Genomic DNA, 24,777 nt, shown 5'->3' with positions numbered 1-24,777 from the left:
CTATCTATCTATCTATCTATCTATCTGGGTCTGGGATGGCTGAGTCAGTCATCCATAGACTTAGTCAATTATGTACATAATCCCTGTAATGAGATTTCCAGTAGCACGAGTGAAACACCAACCCCGAGGGGCAGGAAGTTATGTTACATTTCTGTAGAAAAAGGCAATCACTGCCGAACAACTCCCTCACTTCCTTTCTTTGCGACTCTGTCTCTTTCTGTCTTTGTTTCTCCCTCTCACACTCTGGGTCACTTTAGACGTGCACACACACACAGAAAGGCTGAAATAAATACAGTGACTCAGAGAAAACTAGAATACACACGTCATGCACGGAAGTCAAAGTTTCTCCTGCTGCCCAGCAAAAGACACTATGAGGTTAGAACCCAAATCATAGATCTTGTATGTTGCCTCGCATGCAAAATGGAAAAAAATCTGAATTTTAAACTGATCTCTGTATATCAAACAAGAAATATATTACATTTCCTAGTGGCTCGTAGCAAATCTAAAGATAAAGTAAAAACCTTTTGTGTTTTGATGTTTTTTCCCCATTATGTTTACCTGTTTTGTTTTTGTCTTTTTTTTTTTTAACTGACATTTTTGGGATATATTCATACAGTTTTTTGTGACAGAAGCCCACACCCTTTGAAAACAGTTGTTTTTAGCAGTTGATATGCATGACTATCAAAGCTGGATTTCAATATGCTGTGAGATTAATTCCAAGCAGCCTTTTTTCTGGCATAACCATTAGCATTAACCCCCTCCCCACCCTGTGACTCCCCTCCTACGCCTGCTGATGGATAATGGTGCTATTCCCTTTGGAGCAGTATCTCCATGAGGCACGATCTGTGGAGAGACGTGGGAGGTCACGACTGACACAGCAGCCCCTTTCTGTGCATCCAGCCAAAAAAAAAAAGAGAAAAAATCTAAAAAATGAAGTCAGTGAGAGTCTACATATACAGTAACAATATACATTTGTGTTTGCATACCGTGTCCTCCTCTCACATATATTAGGTAACAAGTATTCTTTACCCTAACTTTTAAATGTTTGTGCAAAAATGCAGCAAATAATCCCATATTTGACAAAATATTCATCCACAAACTTTATGTGATTTAAAGCATAACTTAGAATTTGAAAGAACCATAAATTAGGGTTTTTTTTTGTATTGGTGGATCTTGGCAGCAGAGTGTGGCTTTCAAGTCATTCATTATCTCTAACTTTTTAATGTTCTGCGAATGGTTTTAACTTCTGCAGAAGGAAAATGAAATGCATGATGTATAATTTCATAAGTATGTTTGTGTAATTACTTGTGTGTTTGTGTGGGTGGGAGTGTGACACGGTATTATGAGGTGTCAGTGTAATCTGCATATGGTTATTCATACTATCAATTTCTGTGCTGTTTTCCCTGTCAGTGCACACGCTCGCACATTTTTTTTTTTTTTGAGCACGTGTGCATTTCCTCCTCTGTGTGTGTGTGTGTGTCTGTGAGAGCATGTTACAATGATTAATGAGTCTGGAAGACTGCCTGTGGGCTGAGATCAGGTGCAACAAGATTTAACTTAGCAGAAAACACTCAATTCTATTCCTACACATTCAATTAACCCGTCCCTGTGCACCTCTCTCGGCTCGCTCTGCAGAGGCATTCATCTCTGAGCTCACACATCACTCTGCTCCGGCCGTTGAGTGCTCCCATTTAAATGCCATCTTTTATTTGCAGCACTTTTGTGTTTACAGAATGAGTTTCACACCTAACATTTAGAATCCACCTTTCAGTTCAAGAATGGTACTATCTACACCCCATCTAAAGTTATATAGTTACTGCTTCCTTGAAGCATTGTTTCAAGTCTTATTAACTACTCACATTAGCTTTTATTATGCCTCTGTGAACTAAAAATTGGCTAAATAGCCACTGAGCTATAAAAGGGTGCACTGAGAATTAGTTCATAATTCATCTATTATGCACATTAAGAGCTGTAAGCTAGTCTCCCAAGCACTTATAACTAGAAAGATGCACTTTAGTGATTTTCCTTACAGGAAAATAATAATGCATTTTTAGAATCACCTCAGCATCTTTACTATGCATTTTTATTGGCGAATAATATAAAGATTTCATGAAAGAGGACTTTAACTCTAACTTAGATCTGCACTTGTGGTTACAGAAAAGTGCCATAGTAGTTTCAGTGCCAATTTAGCAGCATTTGTCTGATTTGTGAGCTTTTAGATTAACAAAAGGAGCAACAGCCAAAACTCTAAATAACAACAAAACATCTTTTAAACAATAATGTGTCACCTTTAAAAAGAAAACCATTCAACATGGATCTGTCAGGCATGAGCAGTGTATTGTATTATATCTGGTATTTTGGCATAAAGCACACCACCCACTATTGCAGCAGGGTTTACAATGGAGCTTTCTTAGATTAAGTCCTTTTTCACCAAAGCCGCACTGACTCATATTTTGTATCATTGTACCAACAAATCCAATTATGTAATTTGATTATGTGCAAAGTGAAAAGTGTTGCTCATCTGGACAAACCTGCTTAAAATTATCACCCAACAATGCAGAGTTTTCAGCTTCTTTTACTTTAGTGTTTTGGGTTTTTGGCCTGTAATTTCTACTCTGATTTGCCAGAAACATGAGAACAGAAAAGCTGTTTGAACATAGTGAGCTATAGTAAATAGATTTTGTGGCTGGGTAACCATGATGGCATTGTTGTATCTTAAAACTGTAACTTTTGTAGCACAGTGGCACATTTGTGTGTAGTTGATTTCTTTCTATGTCAGATTGGTTCACTTACCTCAGCAGACATTTATGCAGCTTTAAGAAGATAAACCCCCACTTGCAAGAAAATGTGAAACGAACACTCACTTCTCATTCTGCCATGTTGTTCTCTTCCATCTTCACATGACCTGATTGTCATTAAAGGTTACTGTGTGCTTCCGTTTACAGGTTGGAGCTTCAGCATGGGTTCAGCGTACCAGTTTCACAGTTGGAGGGTGTTTGTCGTCGTCTGCGCGCTGCCCTGTGTGTGCGCTGTGGTGGCGCTTACCTTCATGCCCGAAAGTCCCAGGTTCTACCTTGAGGTAAACAATTCTTCACAAACGTTTAGAGTAAACCTTTTTCTATTTGCTCCCAAATCTGCTGCATCGGTTGTATCTTAAAGAATGCCATGTCAGTGTGCTGTGTCATTGTCCTCAGCTGTCAGGGCTTATCAGTTTTTACATTCAGCTTCTGCCAGGCAGATTAAGAGTGCTTGGATATTTCCCAGCAGGTACTTTAATCAAGACCAAAAACACTATGAGTCATTCAAAACTATTGGAGGAGGAATTATATGTGTCCGGGAAGCCTGGAGATCTGTGACAGTAGGTTTTTCTGCTGCGGGATAATTAGCCTTTGAAGTGAAATGAGTCATGATCGTCGTGACTCTCCTCATTTTTTTGGCCTATCGTAGAGAGAAATCAAAGGAGCCTATTTGTGACTGCGGATGTGAAACTGTTGCTGCGTTTCCAGTTAAGCGAGACCGGGGTTGATCCCATGAATTTATCTCATCCCCTGTCTCTCTCCCTCCCTCTCCATCCTGTCAGGTGGGGAAGCATGATGAAGCCTGGATGATCCTCAAACAGATCCACGACACCAACATGAGAGCGCGTGGGCAACCGGAGAAAGTCTTCACCGTGAGTGTTTGCTTCTTCCGTGCGCTGCCTAGGCTGGGCTTCCTGATGCTTAAGGAAGCAAAGAGGCTTATATCCTGCCACCACTGGGACAGGTTTTAACGCTTTCACTGTGCAGGATCATATCTGAATTACGGTGGTTCTTGAAAGCTGTTTTGTGTCATTCAGGCTTATTTGCTCCTCGAGCTGCACTTTGGGAAAGCCGCTTAGTCAACACATGTTTCTGGAATTGATCGAGTACTGTACTACACACTGTTTATATCCACCTTTTTGATTCTGATTCGTTTTTCATTGATCATGTGCAGCTGTGCTTTTAGTCTTGTGGGAAACTAAAGATGATCACATTGGAATAAATGAAATACTATAATGCTGGACTATAATGTAAGTAATGCAGAGAAATGAACTGAAAAACAACTGACTAATACTGTAAATACTGTAGTTTAAACTGTTTCTCATTATTGCTGTTCCAGGTAAACAGGATCAAAACCCCCAGACAGCTGGATGAATTGGTTGAAATGGAATCAGAATCTGGCAACCCAGTTTCCAAGTTTTTCTTTAGGATAAAGGCTGAAGTACATGGGGTAAATATTTCTCTTTTTATTTAATGACAGCATGAGGCCTTTACATTTCTCCCCCCCATTAATATGTATTTCATTCCATCATCTCCATTTCAAAGTGTAATGTGATAGTTCTATTCCTCTCTATAGATCTACCTGAACCTTCTGAAGTGCTTCAACTACCCGATGCAAGAGAACATGATGCGACTGGCCATAGTGTGGTTCACACTGTCATTTGGGTGAGATTCTTTGTGTCATTTACATTTAAAAAAAATAACATAAAATCACACATAAAACATACAACATAGGGGAGACACATGTACAGTTCTTTGCCTTTCAACTTATCCCCAATGTCATTTTTGTCATAGAAAAACCAGATGTGTTTCTTTAGTCAGGTAATAGCTCCAGGCAGTCGGGCTTACAGCCACATTGCATTTCTGTCATCTTGATCTCTCTGCTGTGCAGAAGTTGCATGGTCTCGAAATCAATCACCGTCTGCGGATCAATACTGTTCCACTAGTGTCTCGGCGGATGCAGAGATAGGGCGGAAAGCAGCGAGAGATAAAAAGAAAACACTCCCAAAGTACTTTTTAAATTCAAAAGAAAAGCACCTTCTGCTGCGTCTGTCGGCCTCTCCATCCATCTTTGGCTGATCATCAGATCAATTGATTCCTGATATCCTGGTATTGGTGTGTTTTTCTGACTGCAGATATTACGGCCTCTCAGTCTGGTTCCCTGATGTCATCAAACACCTTCAGGCGGATGAATACGCCTCCAAAGTGCAGATCCACACCAACGAACGCATCGAAGGCTTCACCTTCAACTTCACCCTGGAGAACCAGATACACAAAAACAGCCTCTTCATTAATGACCAGTAAGACAAGTCAACCAGCCTGCAGGAATAACGGATGCAAAATGTGATAACTGCATAGTGCAAAATGTTAATCACACAATCCTTAGGTGTAAATAGAAAAGTGCAAATAACTAGAATAAAGTCGATGTAGGTTACAGCACTGCAGCTAAACTGAACATAACTGTGCTTGTTCAGGTTCGTCAACATGAAGCTGAAGTCCGTCACCTTCATTGACTCTACATTTCGTAACTGCTACTTTGACGATGTGACGTCGGTGGGCTCCTTATTCAGAAACTGTACTTTTGTTGACGCTTTCTTCTTCAACACAGGTGGGACATTAAGATTTTAAAACACAAACTCTGACATGACTGCACAGCTATTGTCGTATATTTAATCATTTCTGATTCTAAGACTTATCAGGTAAAATCATGCTTTTTTAAAATTCTTTGCTCAGATATCGATGAATCCAAGTTGATAGATGGCACAGAGGTGATCAACAGCACGTTCACCCACAACAAGACGGGATGCCAGATGACATTTGATGATGACTACAGCGCCTACTGGGTTTATTTCATCAACTTCCTGGGGACTCTGGCTGTTCTTCCCGGGAACATTGTGTCCGCACTTCTCATGGACAAAATTGGGCGCCTGTCCATGTTGGGTAAGAATGAGGGATGAGTGCCAGGTTCATGTTGGAGTGGGCACTTTGGTAATTAAATAATCGATTTTAGCTCTGACTGCTCTTCCTCTGTGTGTGTGTGTGTGTGTGTGTTTGCATGTCCTTCAGGTGGCTCCATGGTCCTCTCAGGCATCAGCTGTTTCTTCTTGTGGTTTGGCACCAGTGAGTCCATGATGATTTTCATGTTGTGCCTTTACAATGGCCTGAGCATCTCTGCCTGGAACTCCCTGGACGTGGTCACGACTGAGTCCTTCCCAACTGTCAGGAGGTCAGAAGACATACATGAGCACATCCTGCAGATTAGTTTGTGGATTACACTTAATGTAGAGACTTACAGATAAAATCACAGATATTATTTAGCCATCTTTAACATATTTCTCTCTCTTCTCTACTGTTTCTGCTGTTTCTCTCTGCAGGGGGACAGGTTTTGGGTTCTGCAATGCTCTGTGTAAGCTGGCTGCCGTCCTGGGAAACCTGATCTTTGGTTCTCTTGTGGGCATCACTAAGGCCATCCCTATCCTCATGGCCTCTTCTGTGCTCGTCGGTGGAGGCCTGGTTGGACTCCGGTTGCCTGACACCCGGGCGAATGTCCTCATGTAACGCCAGAGTAGCATTTGGGATAAAACCTGGATGTCTGAGTCCAAGAAGAAACCCAGCGAGCATTTTGAGTAAGGAGTGCAAGTGGCTTGGTTCATACATATCTTAACACTATTAATCACATTTCACCAATATATCTTAGGTAAAGCAGGATAACAACCAACCTTTTCTCAGAGTATTTGACTTCCATCATACAAATTGGATCCATGTGAGACAGTTATAAGCTTAAACACTTTGGGATTGATTTGTCTGAAGGTTTCACGCAACCAAGATGAGAATTTGCTCAGGTTTTGGTAGTGAGACATCAGTGGGGTCTTGTTTATTGACTGGTTGCACCTTCCAGCTGTAGTCATAACTGTGTGTGGGGACACTGCGTGGTTAAAGCTCAAGGCTTTTAATATTGATACAGTCTTATTAAGACAAGCCAGATGGGAAGAAAATTGAAAAACAAGCTGTAATGAGCACCGCCAACCTGCTGTGTGACAACGTAGGGAATAGATGATCAGACAGAGCGGACTCATGACACAGCTGTATGACAGCTGGCTTGCCCACAGGACTCACATGCGGAATACAGGACAAGTGTACAGAAAGTCATCCCACAGAAAACCAAATGCATAAACTTTATGTGCAAATACATGACACTCACATACACCTGCACTTTTTTCCCCCACTCTATACTTGCATCATACCGTAAACACGTTACTGTACTTTGATCAATTTGCTCAAATATCTGCAAAGTTTTCACAGTAGATACTTAGGAGACCAAGCCCTTTGCATTACCTGCCCAACTAAGAATCATAAAGGCCATACTGAAAAACTGTATTTTCTTGTACCAATAGCTGTGTGTTAAGTTGAATTTAAGGATGCTAATTTTTATTTTCTGCTGTGTTATTGTGGAAGTTGGAATAATTAATTGCTCATTTTGTCCAAATGTTGTTATTCCACGTCCCCTCCCATGTGTTGTATTATTGTACAGAGGCTCTCTGGTGAGCTCTCCTTCTGATTTAGCTTTGTGTTGGTTCCTGCTTGTGGCAGTGACATGTCCTGCTGCTTCCTTTCAGAAATACTGAATGGCCTTTTTTAATGTGCCTCTCCTTGACTGGAGCAGTCTGCCCATAGTCATGTGCTGTCCAAAGGTTATAAAGGAACAGACGGAAACTGAAAAGGGAGAAAAGAGACAAAATAATTATGGCTTTTTTTTTCTTCTTCTTGTATATATGTGAAATATGTGGCCAATAGGATGTACATTTATTTTTGGTCTGAACCTCATCTGCTTTGTTAGACATATTCATTTTGGTAAAACTTATTTTTGTGAGTAAGATTCCTCCTCTTCTAAAAAAAACATGACAATACTACTCTAGTAGTACTGTCATGTTATGATTGGAGGTGTAAGTCACCATGCATGTCTGCAGAGTAATATTGTAAATAAGAAATACCTACTGGTGCAACCCAAGATGAAAATGTCTCCCAAGGAAACTAAGGATTGTTTTTAACATGTTATCTTATTTCATTGGGTTAAAATTAAACTCAGATAAGGTTTGCATTTACATTTGAAGCTATAAAAAATATATGCAAAACTGGTTAATTAATTTAAACTCTATCATTTGTTGGCAAACCTTGCAAAAGTTATTATTTATCTGGTCTTTCGCTATTGGGACGTCAGTGAACACAGTTTAAGATCACGATGATGATATCACAAATGATAAGTGAGAGGTAATGATAATATCATGTTATTAGTTGCAGAATGTCATAATACCTCTCAAAACTGACATTTTAAAGAATAACAATTCAGCTCCTTTGAGTCTTGTTTAATTTGTGCCTGTGGATTGTATTTTCTGTGACTAATAGCCTGTGTTCTCCCTCTTTTCTCTGTATTTGTTGTATTTATGATTGCAGCGTAGACGTGGTTTGCTCTTGCACTGCAACTGGCTCACTCATGGCTCCTTAAAAAGAAAGAAAAAGCAAAACTGTTCCACACACATCCTTTTCCATAAACCTTTTCCCAGATTTTTTTGTGCAATCAGTTGGAAATACATCGTGAAGTGTGCTGCTATTGCGCAATAGATGTTTTTGACCATATGATTTAAATATATTTTTGAAACAAGAGGACGGCGTAGAGCTTCTAAGCAGCGACTTTTGCTTTTTGAGAATATCAGATGGAGTGAAGAGTGTGGTTCTGGATATGTTGAAACCTTAATTAGTGGCAGATCTACCTGATTTATTGTATTTGGGAAGAAAATATTACCTGTTATGTTTGAGGTATTTGGAGTATAGGGTATATGTACTGTATGTGTATATGTGTGTGTGTGTGTGTGTGTGTGTGTGTGTGTGTGCGTAAGAGAGAGAGACAGAGTGCTGTATGTGTGTGTTGGCCTCCGTATGGATGCATGAATGTAAATATTGTCCATATCAAAGCTGATATTGGTGAAGTTCGGGGTTAAATGTGTATAAGCTCCTTGATTGACTCATGTGTCGCCTGCTTTGTCTGAGCGATAAGTCCATCCACTGTATCTCTGTTGTACATCTCTGTGTGTGTCCTTGGCTTTCACCTGCTACTCTGTGTGTGTGTGTGTGTGTGTGTGTGTGTGTGTGTGTGTATGCGTGTGTGTGTGTGCGTGCGCAGACTTGCATGTGTGTAAGAAAACTTCTGTTCTTTTGTGCTCAACTTTGTGTTTTTACTGTAAATTTTCCTGGCAGAAAAATGACGGCAATATTCTGATTTATTTATTTCTTTTCGTTGAGAAAAAATGTGAATGTATCACTCTTGTACGTTCTGTTCATCCATTTTATGGAGGTAGTGAAATGTATGTCGACAATAAAGTTGTGAATATTATTGTGAAGGGCCTGCCAGTCAGAGGATGACTGAGCTGTATGTTCAGAGGTCCGTAAGTGTGAAAATATGTGAAGAAATATTTGCCAAATGATGCCCTATGAATAATGTTAGAAACCGGAAAGGCAGGAAATGCAGACTGTGCTGCTTTTGAACATATATAATAAAAGTTATGTTCTCTAGCAAATTATGCTGGGCTTTTATTTCACATGCTTTAACCTGTAAAACCCCAGGACAACATTTATCTCTGTGCTCTTTTTAAACACCGATCAGCCACAGCAATAAAACCACCTGCTCACTATTGTCTAGGGCCATGAGAACAGCTCTAACCTAAACACAGGACTTCTGAGGGTTCTGTGAGTTGCGTGTTTGGGCCTTTGTTGATTGGGCTTGTCCTGATGCATCCTGTGAGTGATTGAAAGGATTGGTATCTGGGGAGTTTGGAGGCTGAGTCAACACCTTGAGCTCGTTGTTGTGTTCCTTAAGGCACTCCTGAGCAGTTTTTGCAGTTTGACAGGGTTTATTGCTCTGCTGGGGGGCAGTCGCTGGTGCTGAGGAGTGACATTTGCTATGGGGAGCGCGCTTGATCTGCAACAATATTTTGGCAGGTGCTATGTGTCAAGCTGTAATTCACATGAATACCAAGACCCCCAGTTATTCTGCAGAACATTGCATTGTGACAAGATGACCACTGTTATTTACATCACCCGTCAGTGCTTTTAATATTGTGGCATTGCATTTACTGAACTTCGCAGCAGACATTTGCACCAAGATGGGCTCCTAATTATAACATATTTTAGCATATCATGAGCAGATGCTACAAAACACACACTTGTGGGGCAACCGTCTCTGTAGGTTGAAAGCCACATAATACAAAGTAAGCTTGGTTGTCAGTGTATTTGGTACACTTAAAACTATCGCAGTGTAATAGTGCAATACCAAACAGTTTAATATAAAACAGCCCTGCAGTAAAATTAGATTTTCACAAAAGTTAAAATGTTCAGTTTTTATTAAAACTGGTAGAGAAGGTGTTGAGTTGGTCTTTTCTGAGGCTGTAATGTTTGTGTGAAGCCTGTTGAATTATATTGTGCAACACTGAAAACAGTATCCAACATGCAGCGTGTCCTCATTGTTATAAATGAAGCAACAGAAGCACCTGTAAGGGTACCTGCCAACTGAGCACATGCATGATTCCAAAGTACTGCTGCCACCTAGTGGCTAAAGTCAAGTATTTAAATAATTACAGTAACAAAATGTAGTGTAACAGTGTGAGTCCATGCAGGTGTAAAGAATATGTCAAAGTTTTGTTACCAGGACTTTTATACATATTTTTTTAATACAATCTTAGAAATAGAAGTGTCTTAAGAAACCTTTTGGGGTTCACTTCCCACTGCCAGTGCGAAGGAACCATTTAAGTTTTAAAAGCTTTGTTAAGGAAGCCCTGCAGCAGAGGTTGCTTAAGGAGCCCTTTGGAAAAAAACATCAGTGATCTGTTTTGTGGGATTTGTGATTCCATTATAAATTCTGTCTTCTTTTTATTACCATTTTGTTATGTTCCTATGTGCACCTAAATAAAAAACAGAGGCTGTTTTTAAAAAAGCATTTAGGCAAAAAGGCATTAGTGTCAAGAGCTATTTGCACACAAATCGGTTTTAAAAGCTCTATAACTTGATGCCAAATAAACTATAACCAAAAATGATTCCTCATTATCTCTGCCATGAACACACTCACAATAAAACAAGCTTCAAAAATAAATTAAACATAAATGCAAAATGAAAAATGTCAAACAGGTGTACACCCAACTGTACAAAAAATCCTCTAGGGACACCTTTTTTTTTTAGTCATTAGAGGTTCCTCCAACAATGTCTTCTCCAAAATAAACTAATAAAATTCCTCCCCCTGAATATCCCCAGACTTTCTGGAGCCTCCTTCTAAGAGAGTACTGTGGTGACTTGAATTGACTTTTTAAACTTTGCTTGATTACCGTTTGTGATAAAAACTTGTGGGATTATTTTCAGATCATGATATATTTTAAATTATGTGCTTTTGTGTTGAAAATATTTCAAAGAATTTTTTGGATAATAATTTTAATTTTTTCATCTTTGTTTTATTTTATTTTATTTATTTTTACACTAACTGCTTACATGACAACAACTGACTTTACTGTATCACAAGGATCTTTAGATACCAGCCTCTGTAGTTTTAGCTTATCTTTTCTTTTATTTAGTTTGCTCTTTTAAAGTATATATTTGGTTGTACTGCCTTGTGTTTGATGTTTCCCATTTTTCTTTGTCTTATGTAAAGCTCTTTGAATTGCCTTGCTCTTGAAAGGTGACACAGATAAACTTGCCTTGGCAAATACACTTCTGTGCGATATTACACTAAAAAAATAAAGTAAAGAAAAGTAAAGGTGTTAATTGAAATCAAAAATGGTTCTTGGCAATGATGCCACTGAAGAACCATTTTTAATTCCACAAAAAAACGTTTTAGCAAGACTTTCTTTAGGAGTTATTCATTGAAAAAAAAAAAAGCCAGCAAAAAATGGTTCCTTTGGGCACCATGATTTACAGTCCAAAGAACTTTAGCAAAAATAGGTTATTTAAGTAACCACTGAAAGATATGTATTTTGATAATAGAAAAATAAGAGCAGCATTTCTGGGTCCCTTCCATTATAACACAGTTAATATTTTGGGCTCCAGACTGTTGATTAGACAGAACAACATACTACAAGCTTAGGATCTGGAAAAACTGTGATGACCAAATGATTAACAGTTAATCTGCAGTTTAATCAATAATGAAAACAATCATTATTCGTAACTCTAATTTTATGGTGTCACATGCCATCAAACCAAATAACTTCAAAAACAATGAACATTCATCTAAATATCTTTAGTCATTGTATATATGTAGAATGACAAATATTGAAAGTGTACTCCTCATCTGTGCAAAGAGCAGTTAAAGAAAAGCTTAGGAATACTACACACAAGTTATAATAACAATAATAATAACTAAGACCCAACACACATAATATATCCCTACATTCAGTTTGTACCATTCCTTCACTACAAAAAACGTAAAAACATAGTTTTAAGTACATTTCAAATGTAAAGTCAGCAGTGTTTAGTGTAGTTATGGCTCTGGGGTAAAACTGTTTTTAAAGAACCACATAAAGTACGTAAAGAATCATCAACTATACAAAGAGGCTCTTGAATTGGTGATGGTGCTTTCAAGAACCAGAGAGCCCTCTGAAGTACCACTATTAGAGTTGAGTGCTGCAGCAGAGTAATGGTATTTTCCATTTTTCTCGCAGCAGCAGTGAAGGCAGCAGCGGCAGCAGCTCGCGACCAGCAGGTGGCGCGCGGCGCAGACTCCGCGTCCCGTCAATCATTTCATGTCACGATAACACCGAGCAGGAGCACTTTGTTCAGGAGGCAGCTCCACCGCCGCACACCATGGGGTTGTTCTGCTGCGAGTCTCCGTTGACACTTTCATGAAACTTCAGGAAACTCTTGTTCCCTGTTATTTTTCTCCCTCCCAGTTAGCCCGAGCAGATATTGTATTGATACCAGCAGGTCCTGAGAGGCGGCGTCCCGCTGTTGGCTGTTAACGGTTAGCTTGAAGTAATTTCCAGTTCAGACGAGTTCACAAGTGGAGGAAACGCGGCAGGATGTACCATGAAGAAACCGCAACGTTACAGAAGCCACGCTATGGAAGTAAGTAACGCAATTTCTTACGAGTTTCAAGCTTACAGGCTGTCAGCTTTAGTCATTTTGTGTTTGTGAGGAGAAGCTGGTGTGTCAACGTTAGACATTGATGAGCAACAGGTGTTTCACCTGCACCTGACTGCGGGGTACCTTCAGTAGGTGTGGCAGCCCCTGGAAATAGGATAAAACTCTCATGAAATGTGCTCCAAAGAGTGCGAAAGTGGACAAACTGTCAGTAGAAGTGTGTTCTTGAGCCACGTCCTTGTTGTTAAAATAAAGCTGCCGCTAAATATTTTCAGTTATCTTCCGTCAAGGTTTCCGTAAATGCACCACAGTGATTTTTATCTTTTTATTTGATGCCAGAGGCCAGCATATCAGCATGTCTACACATACGGCATTTTCTCATAGGTTAAACATTAACTTTGGATTTCTGCTGCTGTTGAGAAATGTACAACTAACTCCACAAGAACGTCAAGAATGTCACTGATTTGATAAAAACTCATCTAAAATCTGCTGAATGCTTCCAAGGCAGGTTTACTGAATGTACCTTGTCACAGAACAACATCTGTGGGCAAAGTACAGCCTTCATTTAGGTCTTCACTGCTGTTTTTTTATCACCTCTACCTTGAATCATTACATTTTATTGATCATCTCGTGCCACTGTGGCTCCACAAAAACTGTATCTGTAGAAAAACAAGCACAACTAATGAGTAGTTTGTTGCAGACTGTAAAATAAGGTGTTTTTAATTTGTTGTCATTGCGTAAAACAGCCCAAAGTTGTCCTGAGTTGCCCCTGCATGCATTTTTATCTTGCAAGAGACCAAAGCAAAGCTATTCCCTGGAGTTAATTTCTGTAAATGTCATAGTTTATGGAGTTGCTTGTGAAATGGACAAACTAAAAAAATAAATAAATCAGTCATGACTTGTGGCTCCCCATCGGGTCCCCAAAAAGTCAGACTGGAGTAACCCTGCAGCTAAACAAAAGCATGAGTCATAGTCACTGACACTATAACTCAGGTCCGGTGAGCCTGTGACACACAAACGCAACAAACCCATCCTGATAGTTAAATATATCGCTCTCTGCAAGAGTGCAGACAGGCTCTTCCAGGAAGTGTGTGTGTGAGTGAGTCAGGAGAGGTGGTGTGTAATGGCTGCACTGGGGCGAGTGCTCATGTGCGTTTTCATCCATGACATCTGCACAGCTGGGCCGCTAAGCTATGTTTGTATGGCCGGAAACTGATGGTGTAAAACATTTCACCCAAATGGCGAGACAACTGTTTGTGCGTCTGTAAATGCATGTGTTTGGCCTGTGCCTCTCTGCACATGTGAGTATTATATGTCGAGACTCTACTGAGACTTGGCGAACGGATGTCTCTGCAGGTGGCTGATGAATGGACAGACTATAACAGCTTGAGAGGTTTGAAAGATTCTGGCCAGCTCCATTGACACAAGATGGAAAAGCTGAATTTCCCACACATAAAGTTGTTTTAGACTACACATTGTCATAACAAGTAAAATGAATACAATGTAGGCCTGAAATCACACGGATGTAAAATGCTACGGAAGTTAGATTATAATGACTAAGGCCAGTTTAAACTTTTGCCCTCTTCCTGGGCTATTAGATTGCATCATTTAGGCTAATCAATCAACACCAGTTTAATATGGCATCAGTAGAGCCACTAATAATAATGCCACTTTTTAACAAAAGAAAAACAGACTGGTGTTTGTATTAATTCCTCAGATTTTACTGTACGTCTCAGTGAAGGAGAGATAAACCCCACAGACTGTGCTAGTCCATGTGAAACCTCAACCACCAGCCTGTAGTCCAGCGAGAGAAAGTTCTGATCTTATGCTGAGCCCCTGCGTCTGAGATCGTACTTTCACTCAGCCAGAAATAAAGAGATTTGATTGGATTAGAGTGGGGTAAAGAGCGCTGGGAGGGGAGGAGATCTCATTAAGCTGCAGGTAAAGGTCAACTCTCAGCAGAAGTCACTTGTCAGCTGGGCACCCCGCGAAGGCCGTTCTGACATGGTCATTTCTTCTCCATCATACAGGGGCTCATTGGAGCATGCGATCTAGTGGAGTGGACTTCAGCTCTTAACAGTTAAAAAGAAAAAATCACCTTGAACAGGAAATATCATCTTAGTCTTTATAGAATGTTAGATAAGATGAATAAAATAAAGTTGGAGTATTAATATTTCTGATGAATGTGTTTCACTTGGCACTTCTGGTTTAGGGTTGCAGCTATCGATTATTCTGATTGTGAGTTCATCTGTTGTTAGTTTTCTTGTTTGATGATTCGTTATTTAGTCTATAAAAAGTCAGAAAATATTGAAAATGTTGATCAGTGTTTCCCAAAGCCCAAGATGACATCCTCAGACATCTAGCCTTGTCTACAACCCAAAACTAAAACATGTGAATTTTGCAGTGTGTTGTTCGAATAACCTGTTGTATGAATAAGTTGTGTCATCTTTAAGTGAACTTCCTGTATGATGAATATAGACCATAAAAAAATCTTCTCTGCTTTGGGACAAAGCTACAAAAAAGCCACGCAGCCCTTAAAGTCGCTCAGCTATAATTCAGTGTCATTGACTATCTCTTGTCCAACTTAAACAGCATTTTTTTTCAATCGTAATCATGTGTAATTAAGACCAATAAGAAAGCACAACACACTACGTAGTATGATGAATGATGATGACAATGGCGGGATTTTGAATTTTCTTGCTTTTTCCAGCCATTCAAGATGATGAGAGGCTGTCAGCGGAGGAGATGGATGAGAGGAGGCGACAGAACATCGCCTACGAGTACCTGTGTCATCTGGAGGAGGCCAAACGGTAAAGTGGGAGGAGATAAAGGAAAAAAACCCTACAGATAAGAGGAGCTTAATGGAACATGCTGACTGAAGACAACCACTTTTCTTTATACTATTTGCTTTGTTGTAGCTTATAGGAATTACGGTGGGTGTGTTCTTGTGTCAATAGTTAGGTTTGTTTAATGTTTGATTATGTAGCGCAGTTTGTGTGTTCAGTGAGCATTGTTGCAGGGAGTGGTTGAGAAATAATGCGATGGACAGAAAGTGAGGACAGTGTGAGGGAACAAAGCAGTGTGTGATTACCAGTGTTTGTAGTAACATGAAGCTGCAATGACGGATAAAGGCAGAATCAGCATGCATGTAAATCGATGACACGGAGCTGTAAACATTCATGAGAGCAAGGCAGGGGAGGTGCTGAGCCAGTGGAAAGAATGGCTCACCACCAAATAGAAAGAATCCACAAGAATCATTTTTTCAAACGTGAGCTCCTCTGACGGCAGTGTACATTTGATGACTATGAGGAGTCTCTGTCAGGTGCCTGAGCACAACTAAACCGCTTCCTGCCATCTTCATGAGGGCATCCATTTGAGCAGAGAAGGAACAGGAAGTGTGATCACGCCTCTTTTTTTTTAACACTGATTTTGAAACTACTCCACCCAATGACACAGAGATTATTTCCCGGGATTAATTTATTATGCTTATTCCACTGCAGCATGGTGAAGTGTGTTGTGGTGATGCAAGTCAGACGTGTACTTGGGACATGCTTTATGTGGATGTGTACAGGCTCCTTTACATCAGCATTTCCTCATAAGTTATTGTTTGACAACTGAACTTGCACTTTGACTCAGTAAAGGCTGTTTGAATAGCCTACATTATCTGCTTATGTCACAGGATAGTATGGGTTTTCAAGGCCATGTCGGCGTAACGGAGCACAGATTCAACCACCATCATAATCAGGTTGTGGCCACAATGTGGTTTGTTAATTGTTTTGGCATGGGTTGTCAAAACTTTAGTGGAAGGCTCGCTGAAATGCCCTGTTTAAGGAAGCAGTCGTTAGTAACAAACCAAGATTAATCTCAAAATGACTAATTTTAACTCTCACTTTCTTGCTTCCTGTTATTTCATCCCAGTACTACCGACTTTGTGTCACTCCTGTCTGTTGTGGAATGGAGCCTCTATTCTGCGAAAGGTGTCAAGTTGGATTAGGATTAAGGCAGTTCCTAATGAAGCTGTAAGCCACAGAGAGTGTGGGATTAAGTTCTGGTCGCTGGAGTCAGCAGTCACTAAAACAAAGCAACCATGAGTAAGCAACTCATTAAGTGCACCTAGGTTATGATCTTTGAAGAAATACTTACATTTTCCACTTTTTTAAGATTGTAGGAAACATTGTTAAGTTAACCGACCACTCAAGATCACTGAAGTTGCCAAAACTTTTTTTTTTTTAGTGTTTCATGCAAAAAACAAACAAACAAAAAAAACATACACATTGAATAGAGATGGACAAACTCTCTGATGGCACCCATAGGTTTCAAATCGTGAGGTGGTGCATGATCTATCCTGTGAAGGCACCTACCTGTTGCTCTAAGTGGACATGCCCTTAATCATACATAACTTTAAGCCTTGATACAATTAAAATGCATGAGTTATATCAAATCCACCCCCTGTGAAGTCATCATAAACTGGGTCATTAGCCAAAATGACCAAAATGTTTTTGTACCAGGCTGTAAATGTGTTTATTTCTGCTTTAAAGTTATATGTGTGTCATGTAGGGCAGGGTGATATGGCCAAAAATATTTATCACGATATAGGTGACAATATAATTGATGCTTGACAAAATACTTAAAAACTGCATAACTTAATTGGTGCAAATAAAAAAAAAAAAGAACAATTTCTTTTCCATTTAGCAAGCAGTTGTTTACACTGCATTTGCCCTCCTCTTCATTTGCCTTTGTTGTTGATGTCGCTGTCGTTGCTGCAGCCTTTGTTGTCTTTTATCTGTTATGTGTTACGTGTTAGTTGTACCTGTGAGCTGAGCCTGAGATACGCATATTTCCTGTAGGGGATGAATAAAGTATCTATCTATCTATCCATCTATCCATCTATCCATCTATCCATCAATCTCCATGTGCATGAGACCGGACGAAAAGAACGGCACTGCGCATGTGCGTTTCACTCAATTGTTATCACGATATTTCAGTTTCATATCATCCCCTAACATTACACTGGTATTACCATGCACGGTATGATATGGCCCAGCCCTAGTGTCATGTGTTTAACATGGGGGTCTATGGGCATTTATTTGCTTTTGGAGCAGGCCTGAAGTGGCCATTTAAAGAACTGCTAGTTTTCTTTATCTAAATGACTGTTTAGAAATTGTTTCTGGGTGTGTAATTATTCATAAAACGGCAGCAATAATAATTAACTGATAAATTATCAATGGCTTTGTTAGTTACATCTAATCTGAATGGCAACAGCAGATGTTTTGATTTATTATAGGAGGAAAAGCCCATTTTATTACTAATACCAATTATTGTTGGCACCATTCAAGGGTCCCAGTAGGTCAAGACACTGAGCCAACATGACCCTGAAACTTAAGCTGTTATGTTATGTATGCTATATGTGCCATATTTCAAAAATGATCCATTAAAACATAAATGATCCAATAACCTGTACTGAGGTGGCACAAACAAAAAACAGCCAGCAGGGTCAGTTAAAATGTCCTTATTGACAGTATGGTGGACAGTCTCAGGCACCTTTTTGAAAAATACTCTAAAATAAACATGTTCACTTTGCCTCACCCTGGTGTATGGTGTATATGAACGTACACATTAACATTTTGTTGTGCCTTATCAGTAACTGTTATACAGTAGATTGGTTTAATGTTCAAGGTCCCCTAGATCTTTAACTTGTGCTATGAACTAACAACAAACAATGTCTCAGGAGAGTAAACAGCTCGTGGTTTACATTTGTAGTCTTTTTTGGGAACCTTTTTCATTTTCTTTGACACAGATCTGCCCCGGGGCCATCTATTTCATCTTTGTTTTTAGTGAATGATGTTATCCTAATTTTTAGACACACCCTACCTACCACAAATGCTGCATTTCTCTCTAAAACACACATGCATTTACACAAACACAAACTCATGACCAGCATGACTAAGCTACATGACGCAGGCCTCCAGCAGACAAAGTGTAGTCAGAAATACTGTAGCTGAGAGCAAAAGAGGGTGGTTTATGAATGTGGTAAGAGGGGATAGACCTATGTTCTAGAGTCCAAATGCTGCATTTTGTTTAGCACAGTTGGTCACAGATTGGACAATGGCAGGAAGGCCGTCTTTGTAGGGTTGTAAACAGAAGTACTAGTCTGTCCTGCTTCAGGAGACAAGTTCTCCCTTCATTGTTTTAAGTACAGGAAGTAAAGTTTCACAGGAGAGCTATGTAACCCGTGCAGGATGTTCCTTGACCATGTTTACATGTACCAAGCAGATTTTTTCTCTGTAATCTTGACTATCATCTGCATTTGCTCGCCATTAATATGTCATTTCTATGGAAGATGTAAAGATTCAGTATTTTGTTTGTGTGGGTCTCTGCTTTGATCAGGTTGGCCTTAGCCACTCAGCTTTCCTGTGTCTGTGTCTGTTTTGAAGTCATGTATGCTGGCTGAGAGAGCTCAACGTCCTGCAGTGTAAGAAAATACATGCAAATAGACAAAACACAAAGAACTCGTGCTGCAAATACACACTACACAACACAATACAAAAACATACTGCAATTACAACATCACCAAATACAGAAACACAGTGCCAATAGTAGAGACGACAACAGATCTGTTTCCAGGGGATGCAAAAATGTGACGAACCTGACTGTCAGAAGATTAAAATCTCTTAACTTAACCTGCTTCTGACCAGGTTAGCTCCACGGCATCAGTTAGCATAATGACCTAGCAGGTTAAAAGAGAGCCACCTTCACGACACTGAAAGCTCTGACTTTAAGCTCAACATATGTCGCTAACCCACTAATCTTGCTTCGTAGTATAGCCCGCTGATCCTTTGTTGGTGGTGCTGCTGGCAGTGTGTACAAGGTGTGTCAGAAAAGTTTCAGGACTGGTGTCACAGAAGATATATTTCAAATCCAAACTACGAGTTTTCCCCTTTGAAATAATCCCCCTGGAGTCTAACACACTTTCCCAGCCGTCTCTGTCACGCCGCCATGTGCTCCTGGAAGGATTCTTCAACGATCCTCTCCAGCTCCGTCATCACAGCCATCTTGATGTCATCCATGTCTTCAAAACAGGTCCCCTTGATGACCCCCTTGAGCTTGAGGAAGAGGAAAAAATCCCACAGAGCCAGGTGGGGTGAGTGGGGAGGTTGCTCCAGCCCGGTGATGTTTTTCTCAGCCAGGATGGATGCTCAGGGCATTGTGAGCAGGCGCTTTGTCACGGTGAATCAGCCATCACTTGTCCTGCCATGACTCTTGCTTCTTCTCGTGCACTGGACGAAGCAAACGCTGCAGGATCTCTTTGTAGACAGTTGATGGTCTGAAGGGGAAACTCCTAGTTTGGTTTGAAATATATCTTTTGTGACACCAGTCCTGGAACTTTTCTGACACACCTCGTATCTGTATCGGCTGTGTTGTGTGTATGTGCAGTGCGTTTGTACTGGTTTGTGTTGTGTGTATTCTCAGTGCATGTGTCGTCAAATTGATGAAGGTGTTTTACTTAATTTGCTCTTGTTTTGTCGAGTTGCATGTGTTTCCTTAAGTTGCAGAAACTGAGATCTCATGGCGACTGTACAGAAGGTGCTTTTTCTGATAGCCAGTGTTGTGTGTTATCAACGGCTAACTGATGTGTAATTAAATTGATACCACAGTCACGTCTGCTTGTTATCAAGCCAAGAAATGCCTGCTTAACATCAGTGCATGTAATTAATATTAAGTAGGGAGCATTTCCCGGTAACCGTCCTGAGAAAATCACCGTTAGATTTCTGCTCTTGATCCCTTGAGCTCTAACGCTGAGCTTTGACCTGAACCTGTAAAACTGTACATTCCTCATGTGGAAAGAAACTATGAATCACAAAATATTCTACAAGAGAAGGACTTAACGCTCTTGTTAACATTAGCACACCAAATTATTTTGCAGAACAAATGCAGTGGCTATCAGTGCCGTCCACTTAGTAAACAACTGAAGTATGGCAGAGCTCTTCGTCTTGCATAAACACAGCATTGGTTGACATAATTGGTTATACGAATAGTTTATTCACCAAGGTGCATAGCTGACACACTCCACTGGGTTTGTGTTGACAGTGTATGCATGGTTTGTTGTGCTTGACCTTAATGTGCTGACACATATTTTGCCAGGCTGGATCTTTGAGCACCTACCTAATTAACCAAAACAAGGTGTCTTCTGCTTGCATGTGGGAGGGAAGGCTTTATTGCTAATGCTGCGACTGCAAAGAGGCAGGAGTTGATGGTATGAATGAAACGTATACATGAAACATAAGCAAGCTAAATCACTGCAACTTGCACACTGTCCTTCTGGCAAAGGGTAAACTCAGTTGTAGGGCGTTGAGCAGCTAGATATCAGCTTGTCCATATTTTATAGTTTTTTTTTCTTTTCTTTTTTTTTTTGTCTTAACAGTGAGGTCAGAGGTTTACCCACAGCAGTGAAATTGGTGTCAGTTACAGGCAATAGGATAATGTGTAACAGACTTTCAGACACTCATGATTCACCAAGCTCACAAATCATTCACTAGTTCTTTGGAATGGATTTTTCCTAACATCTCTGGGAATAGTCTGGCAGAGACTGCAGCTCTGAAGCCGCTGCTGAACCTTTCAAAGGGAAATGACATCAGTTTGAAAGAAGGTCAATATAATTCCAACAAAAAACGGAGTATTCTCTTCAGTTTTTTGTTTCAACTTTCTTCAGATATCTCTGGTCAACCTGTCGTGATGAAACTTAGTTGTCTTGCAGAAGAAGAACTCATAAACTTTAACAAGTGTTCAGTATTGGCTGTCGAGTCATTGAAGTGGTATAACTTTATCTTAATCACCATTTACATCACATTGTCGAATTGAAAATTTTAGCTCAAGGACAGACAGCAAGTGTGCCTGCAGCCCCCTTTCTAAAGCATGCTGGACTTAGTGTGGGTGTTGCCTGTAACAATTCCCAGTTCCCTCACCCTAACAGACGACTTTGTTGCTCTGTTTAGCCAAAAGCCTTCCAGTTATTTGTAGCTGCAACAACTCTTAGAGCATAAAGATTAAATATTGCAAACTGCACAAGTTGGGTAGCCCAGTATTATGCTCTTCACAGGAATTTAATGTGATCGCAGCTTGGTTTTTAAAACTGAAATGATTGTGTCCATCTAATTTTAAGTTGATGCTATAGTTTCTGTTGATTTGTTTTTGATGTATTCATATGTTCCTGCTCCACTGTCTTTTGCTTGAATCAGAACTTCAGCAGGTGCAGGAAAAGCCAATATTGACTTGTTGACTACATGCAGGCATTCAGCCAGCTAATGTCTCTACACAGTACCTTGTGATATCAGAGGGCAGGGTAAACAGACTAGTAACCATAGCAATGTTAAAGAGAAGTCAACAAATAGAGCACAAATTAGATGTCCTGATATTGATTTGACTGGAAATGTATACTCTGTATATAGCTGAAATGATCTGAGCTCATACTGGATGTTTTTCATGATGTGCTCATTTCTATATTCAGCTCTGCTGGTTGGGATAGTTTTAGATAATGTCCCAGGGTTTTTCACTGCAGAGAGTTTAAAAAAATGTTTTTAACTGTTCTTGGTATTGGGAGTTTCCTTTACTCATGCATAATCAACATTTTTGCTTGGATTGATTTTTGGTCAAGTAAGGCCATTCATTGCCTTTACTGTACACGGACTGATCATGTTTTCTGCCTTGCAAAGTCACCCCCACAAGTCCTATTCTGAGCCAGGAGCTTGCTTAGAATTTGGATAAATTCCTCAAAAGCCACTTTCTCTGACATCACTGCTGTTCTATGTGATCAATATTCTGTGATGAATATGCCTATAAAGGTCCAATGTCTAATCAGAGGTAATATTTGTATACTTTCAGGTGGATGGAGGCCTGCTTAGAGGAGGATTTGCCCCTTACCACAGAACTGGAGGAGGGACTCAGAAATGGTGTCTACCTTGGCAAACTTGCCAATTTTTTTGCCCCCAAAATGGTGTCTGAAAAAAGGATCTATGACAGAGATCAGACACGTTATAAGGTAAATTTTCTCTGATTCCACTGTTCTTCTTTGTGTAAAGTGTGGTTGCACTATATTTGCATCACAACAGACAGGAAGACTGCTTCCAGACATTTCAAGCACTTGCTGACAGTTTAAAATGGAGTTACACAGGAAAGAGAGAAACATGACAGGCTGTTCTTGTAACATGCAGCTGCTGTGCTGGTGGATTGAGATTCTTTGCTTTACTCTAAACATGATCTTTCTCTTTGTCTTTTTGATTCTAAACAATACTGATCAGACTGTTAGATGGTGCAATAAGTTTAGGAGTCTGTGTGAGGTTTTTAGTTCAGAGCAGCTTGTGCTTGTTTTAAGGTTTTAAATTCAACATTATTTCCCACTATGTCTTTGCAATTTCTTATAATTATGTAGTTATTATGTTATATATATATATTATTATATATATTATATATGTTATATGTTTCATTTTTTATGTATTATGTGTTCATCTTCAGAGTAAAGGGCTGCACTTCAGACACACTGACAACACGGTCCAGTGGCTCAGAGCCATGGAGTCAGTGGGCCTCCCCAAGGTAAGGGTCTTCAACAGCCATCAGTGACACAGATGCTGCGTTTGTTAAAATGCATGTAGTATACAGTATACAGACTTGTTTGAGTCAGCTTTTACAGTTATCATACCTGAAGATTAGAAGATATTGAAACTTTTGTTTTAGACAACATTAGCATTAAGATATAACAACACGCACATTAAACTAGAACAATCTGAAACATAAGGACAGAGATGAGGAAACTTAAGTTTATGGTGTGGTTTACTCATCTATAGGACTGATTTTGATATCAGCACACTAATCTACATGATTCCAAAAGATGTGACTTGTTTTCAAGAAGAAAGACTCCTTGAGAGGCTGTTGAGTTGTTGAGCAGCAGTTTCTATTTGGGGCAGCTTTTTTTTTCCTCTTTGCAATATTATGCTCCATGCAAGAAGTTGTTTTTTTTTTTTTCTGACAAATGTTGCCAGTGGAATATCAGCTGTCTCACAATCCCATCTGGGTTGGGAACTTACAACAAGGAAAAACAGCCATTTCTGCCAAGGACTTCCCTTTTAAGTGATGCTTGGCACCATAAGATATGGAAATAGGAGGTCCTGGCTTTTGTTATGTGTATAGTGGCTTGTGGTTTATGTTCATATTAGAGGGCTGAAACAATCTTACCAACTAGGAACTTCTAGCTACAGTGTAGCACATACACACAACATTTCATACATGAAATTGTAATGAGGGTGTGGTAGTTCTGACAGAACAGTATTAACCTCATTACATCATTTATGAGATGACATAGGACTTTACTGAGGCGTATCCTGGAAATGAAAATGAAGTGAAACAGATACCCTCTTTGGGATCGCTGTTTATAATAATTTAATAGGCAAGTATTGCAAATGGCCTTTTTGGGAAGTGTTATTGTGATAACACCGCCATACATATACTTATGTGCTTTTGAGCAAAAATCGTAATGCAACGAGCATCAATCATGTGTGACATGATTAGTATCATTTCAGAGACCAAATTAGGCCCAAATTGCATTCAGCATTTTTATTAGTAAAGTTTGGCCAGTGCACAAAGGAAACTTATGAAAGATTAATGTTTGAAACAAACTAGATTGTACAGTATTGTGAGCTGTGATAAAAGGAGTAGAGCAACAGCGCAGACACCTCTGAAATATACAATCAATGAAGTAGCACTGACATGATACTATCAGTGTGAAGCTCTTATCACTTAGTACTTAAGAAAGTATGCTTGAGATTGCTGTTGATGCAGCTCTAAAAAAGTATGTGCTTTTCTAAGGTAGTACTTT

General features: G+C 39.7%; 2 protein-coding genes across 2 annotated transcripts in view; both read left to right on the top strand.

The window, feature by feature from the left end:
• The window catches only part of sv2ca (synaptic vesicle glycoprotein 2Ca), a 19,270-nt gene extending 12,914 nt beyond the window's left edge, over positions 1 to 6,356 (top strand). Inside the window, exons 4-12 of the mRNA XM_008281452.1 lie at positions 2,946 to 3,079; positions 3,581 to 3,670; positions 4,138 to 4,248; positions 4,375 to 4,463; positions 4,934 to 5,098; positions 5,273 to 5,406; positions 5,532 to 5,738; positions 5,865 to 6,024; positions 6,173 to 6,356. Coding sequence (XP_008279674.1) covers positions 2,946 to 3,079; positions 3,581 to 3,670; positions 4,138 to 4,248; positions 4,375 to 4,463; positions 4,934 to 5,098; positions 5,273 to 5,406; positions 5,532 to 5,738; positions 5,865 to 6,024; positions 6,173 to 6,356 — 1,274 coding nt within the window. The remainder of the gene's footprint in view (positions 1 to 2,945; positions 3,080 to 3,580; positions 3,671 to 4,137; positions 4,249 to 4,374; positions 4,464 to 4,933; positions 5,099 to 5,272; positions 5,407 to 5,531; positions 5,739 to 5,864; positions 6,025 to 6,172) is intronic.
• A 6,246-nt stretch (positions 6,357 to 12,602) lies between these two features.
• iqgap2 (IQ motif containing GTPase activating protein 2) overlaps positions 12,603 to 24,777 on the top strand; it is a 35,531-nt gene continuing 23,356 nt past the window's right edge. Inside the window, exons 1-4 of the mRNA XM_008281451.1 lie at positions 12,603 to 12,896; positions 15,622 to 15,721; positions 22,791 to 22,947; positions 23,421 to 23,498. Coding sequence (XP_008279673.1) covers positions 12,851 to 12,896; positions 15,622 to 15,721; positions 22,791 to 22,947; positions 23,421 to 23,498 — 381 coding nt within the window. The 5' untranslated portion in view covers positions 12,603 to 12,850. The remainder of the gene's footprint in view (positions 12,897 to 15,621; positions 15,722 to 22,790; positions 22,948 to 23,420; positions 23,499 to 24,777) is intronic.

Source organism: Stegastes partitus, unplaced genomic scaffold (assembly GCF_000690725.1).
Source record: "Stegastes partitus isolate 25-593 unplaced genomic scaffold, Stegastes_partitus-1.0.2 Scaffold234, whole genome shotgun sequence".
NCBI classification, from domain to species: domain Eukaryota; kingdom Metazoa; phylum Chordata; class Actinopteri; family Pomacentridae; genus Stegastes; species Stegastes partitus.
Note: the sequence above shows the minus strand (reverse complement) of the source record. Positions and strands in the feature narration are given on the sequence as shown.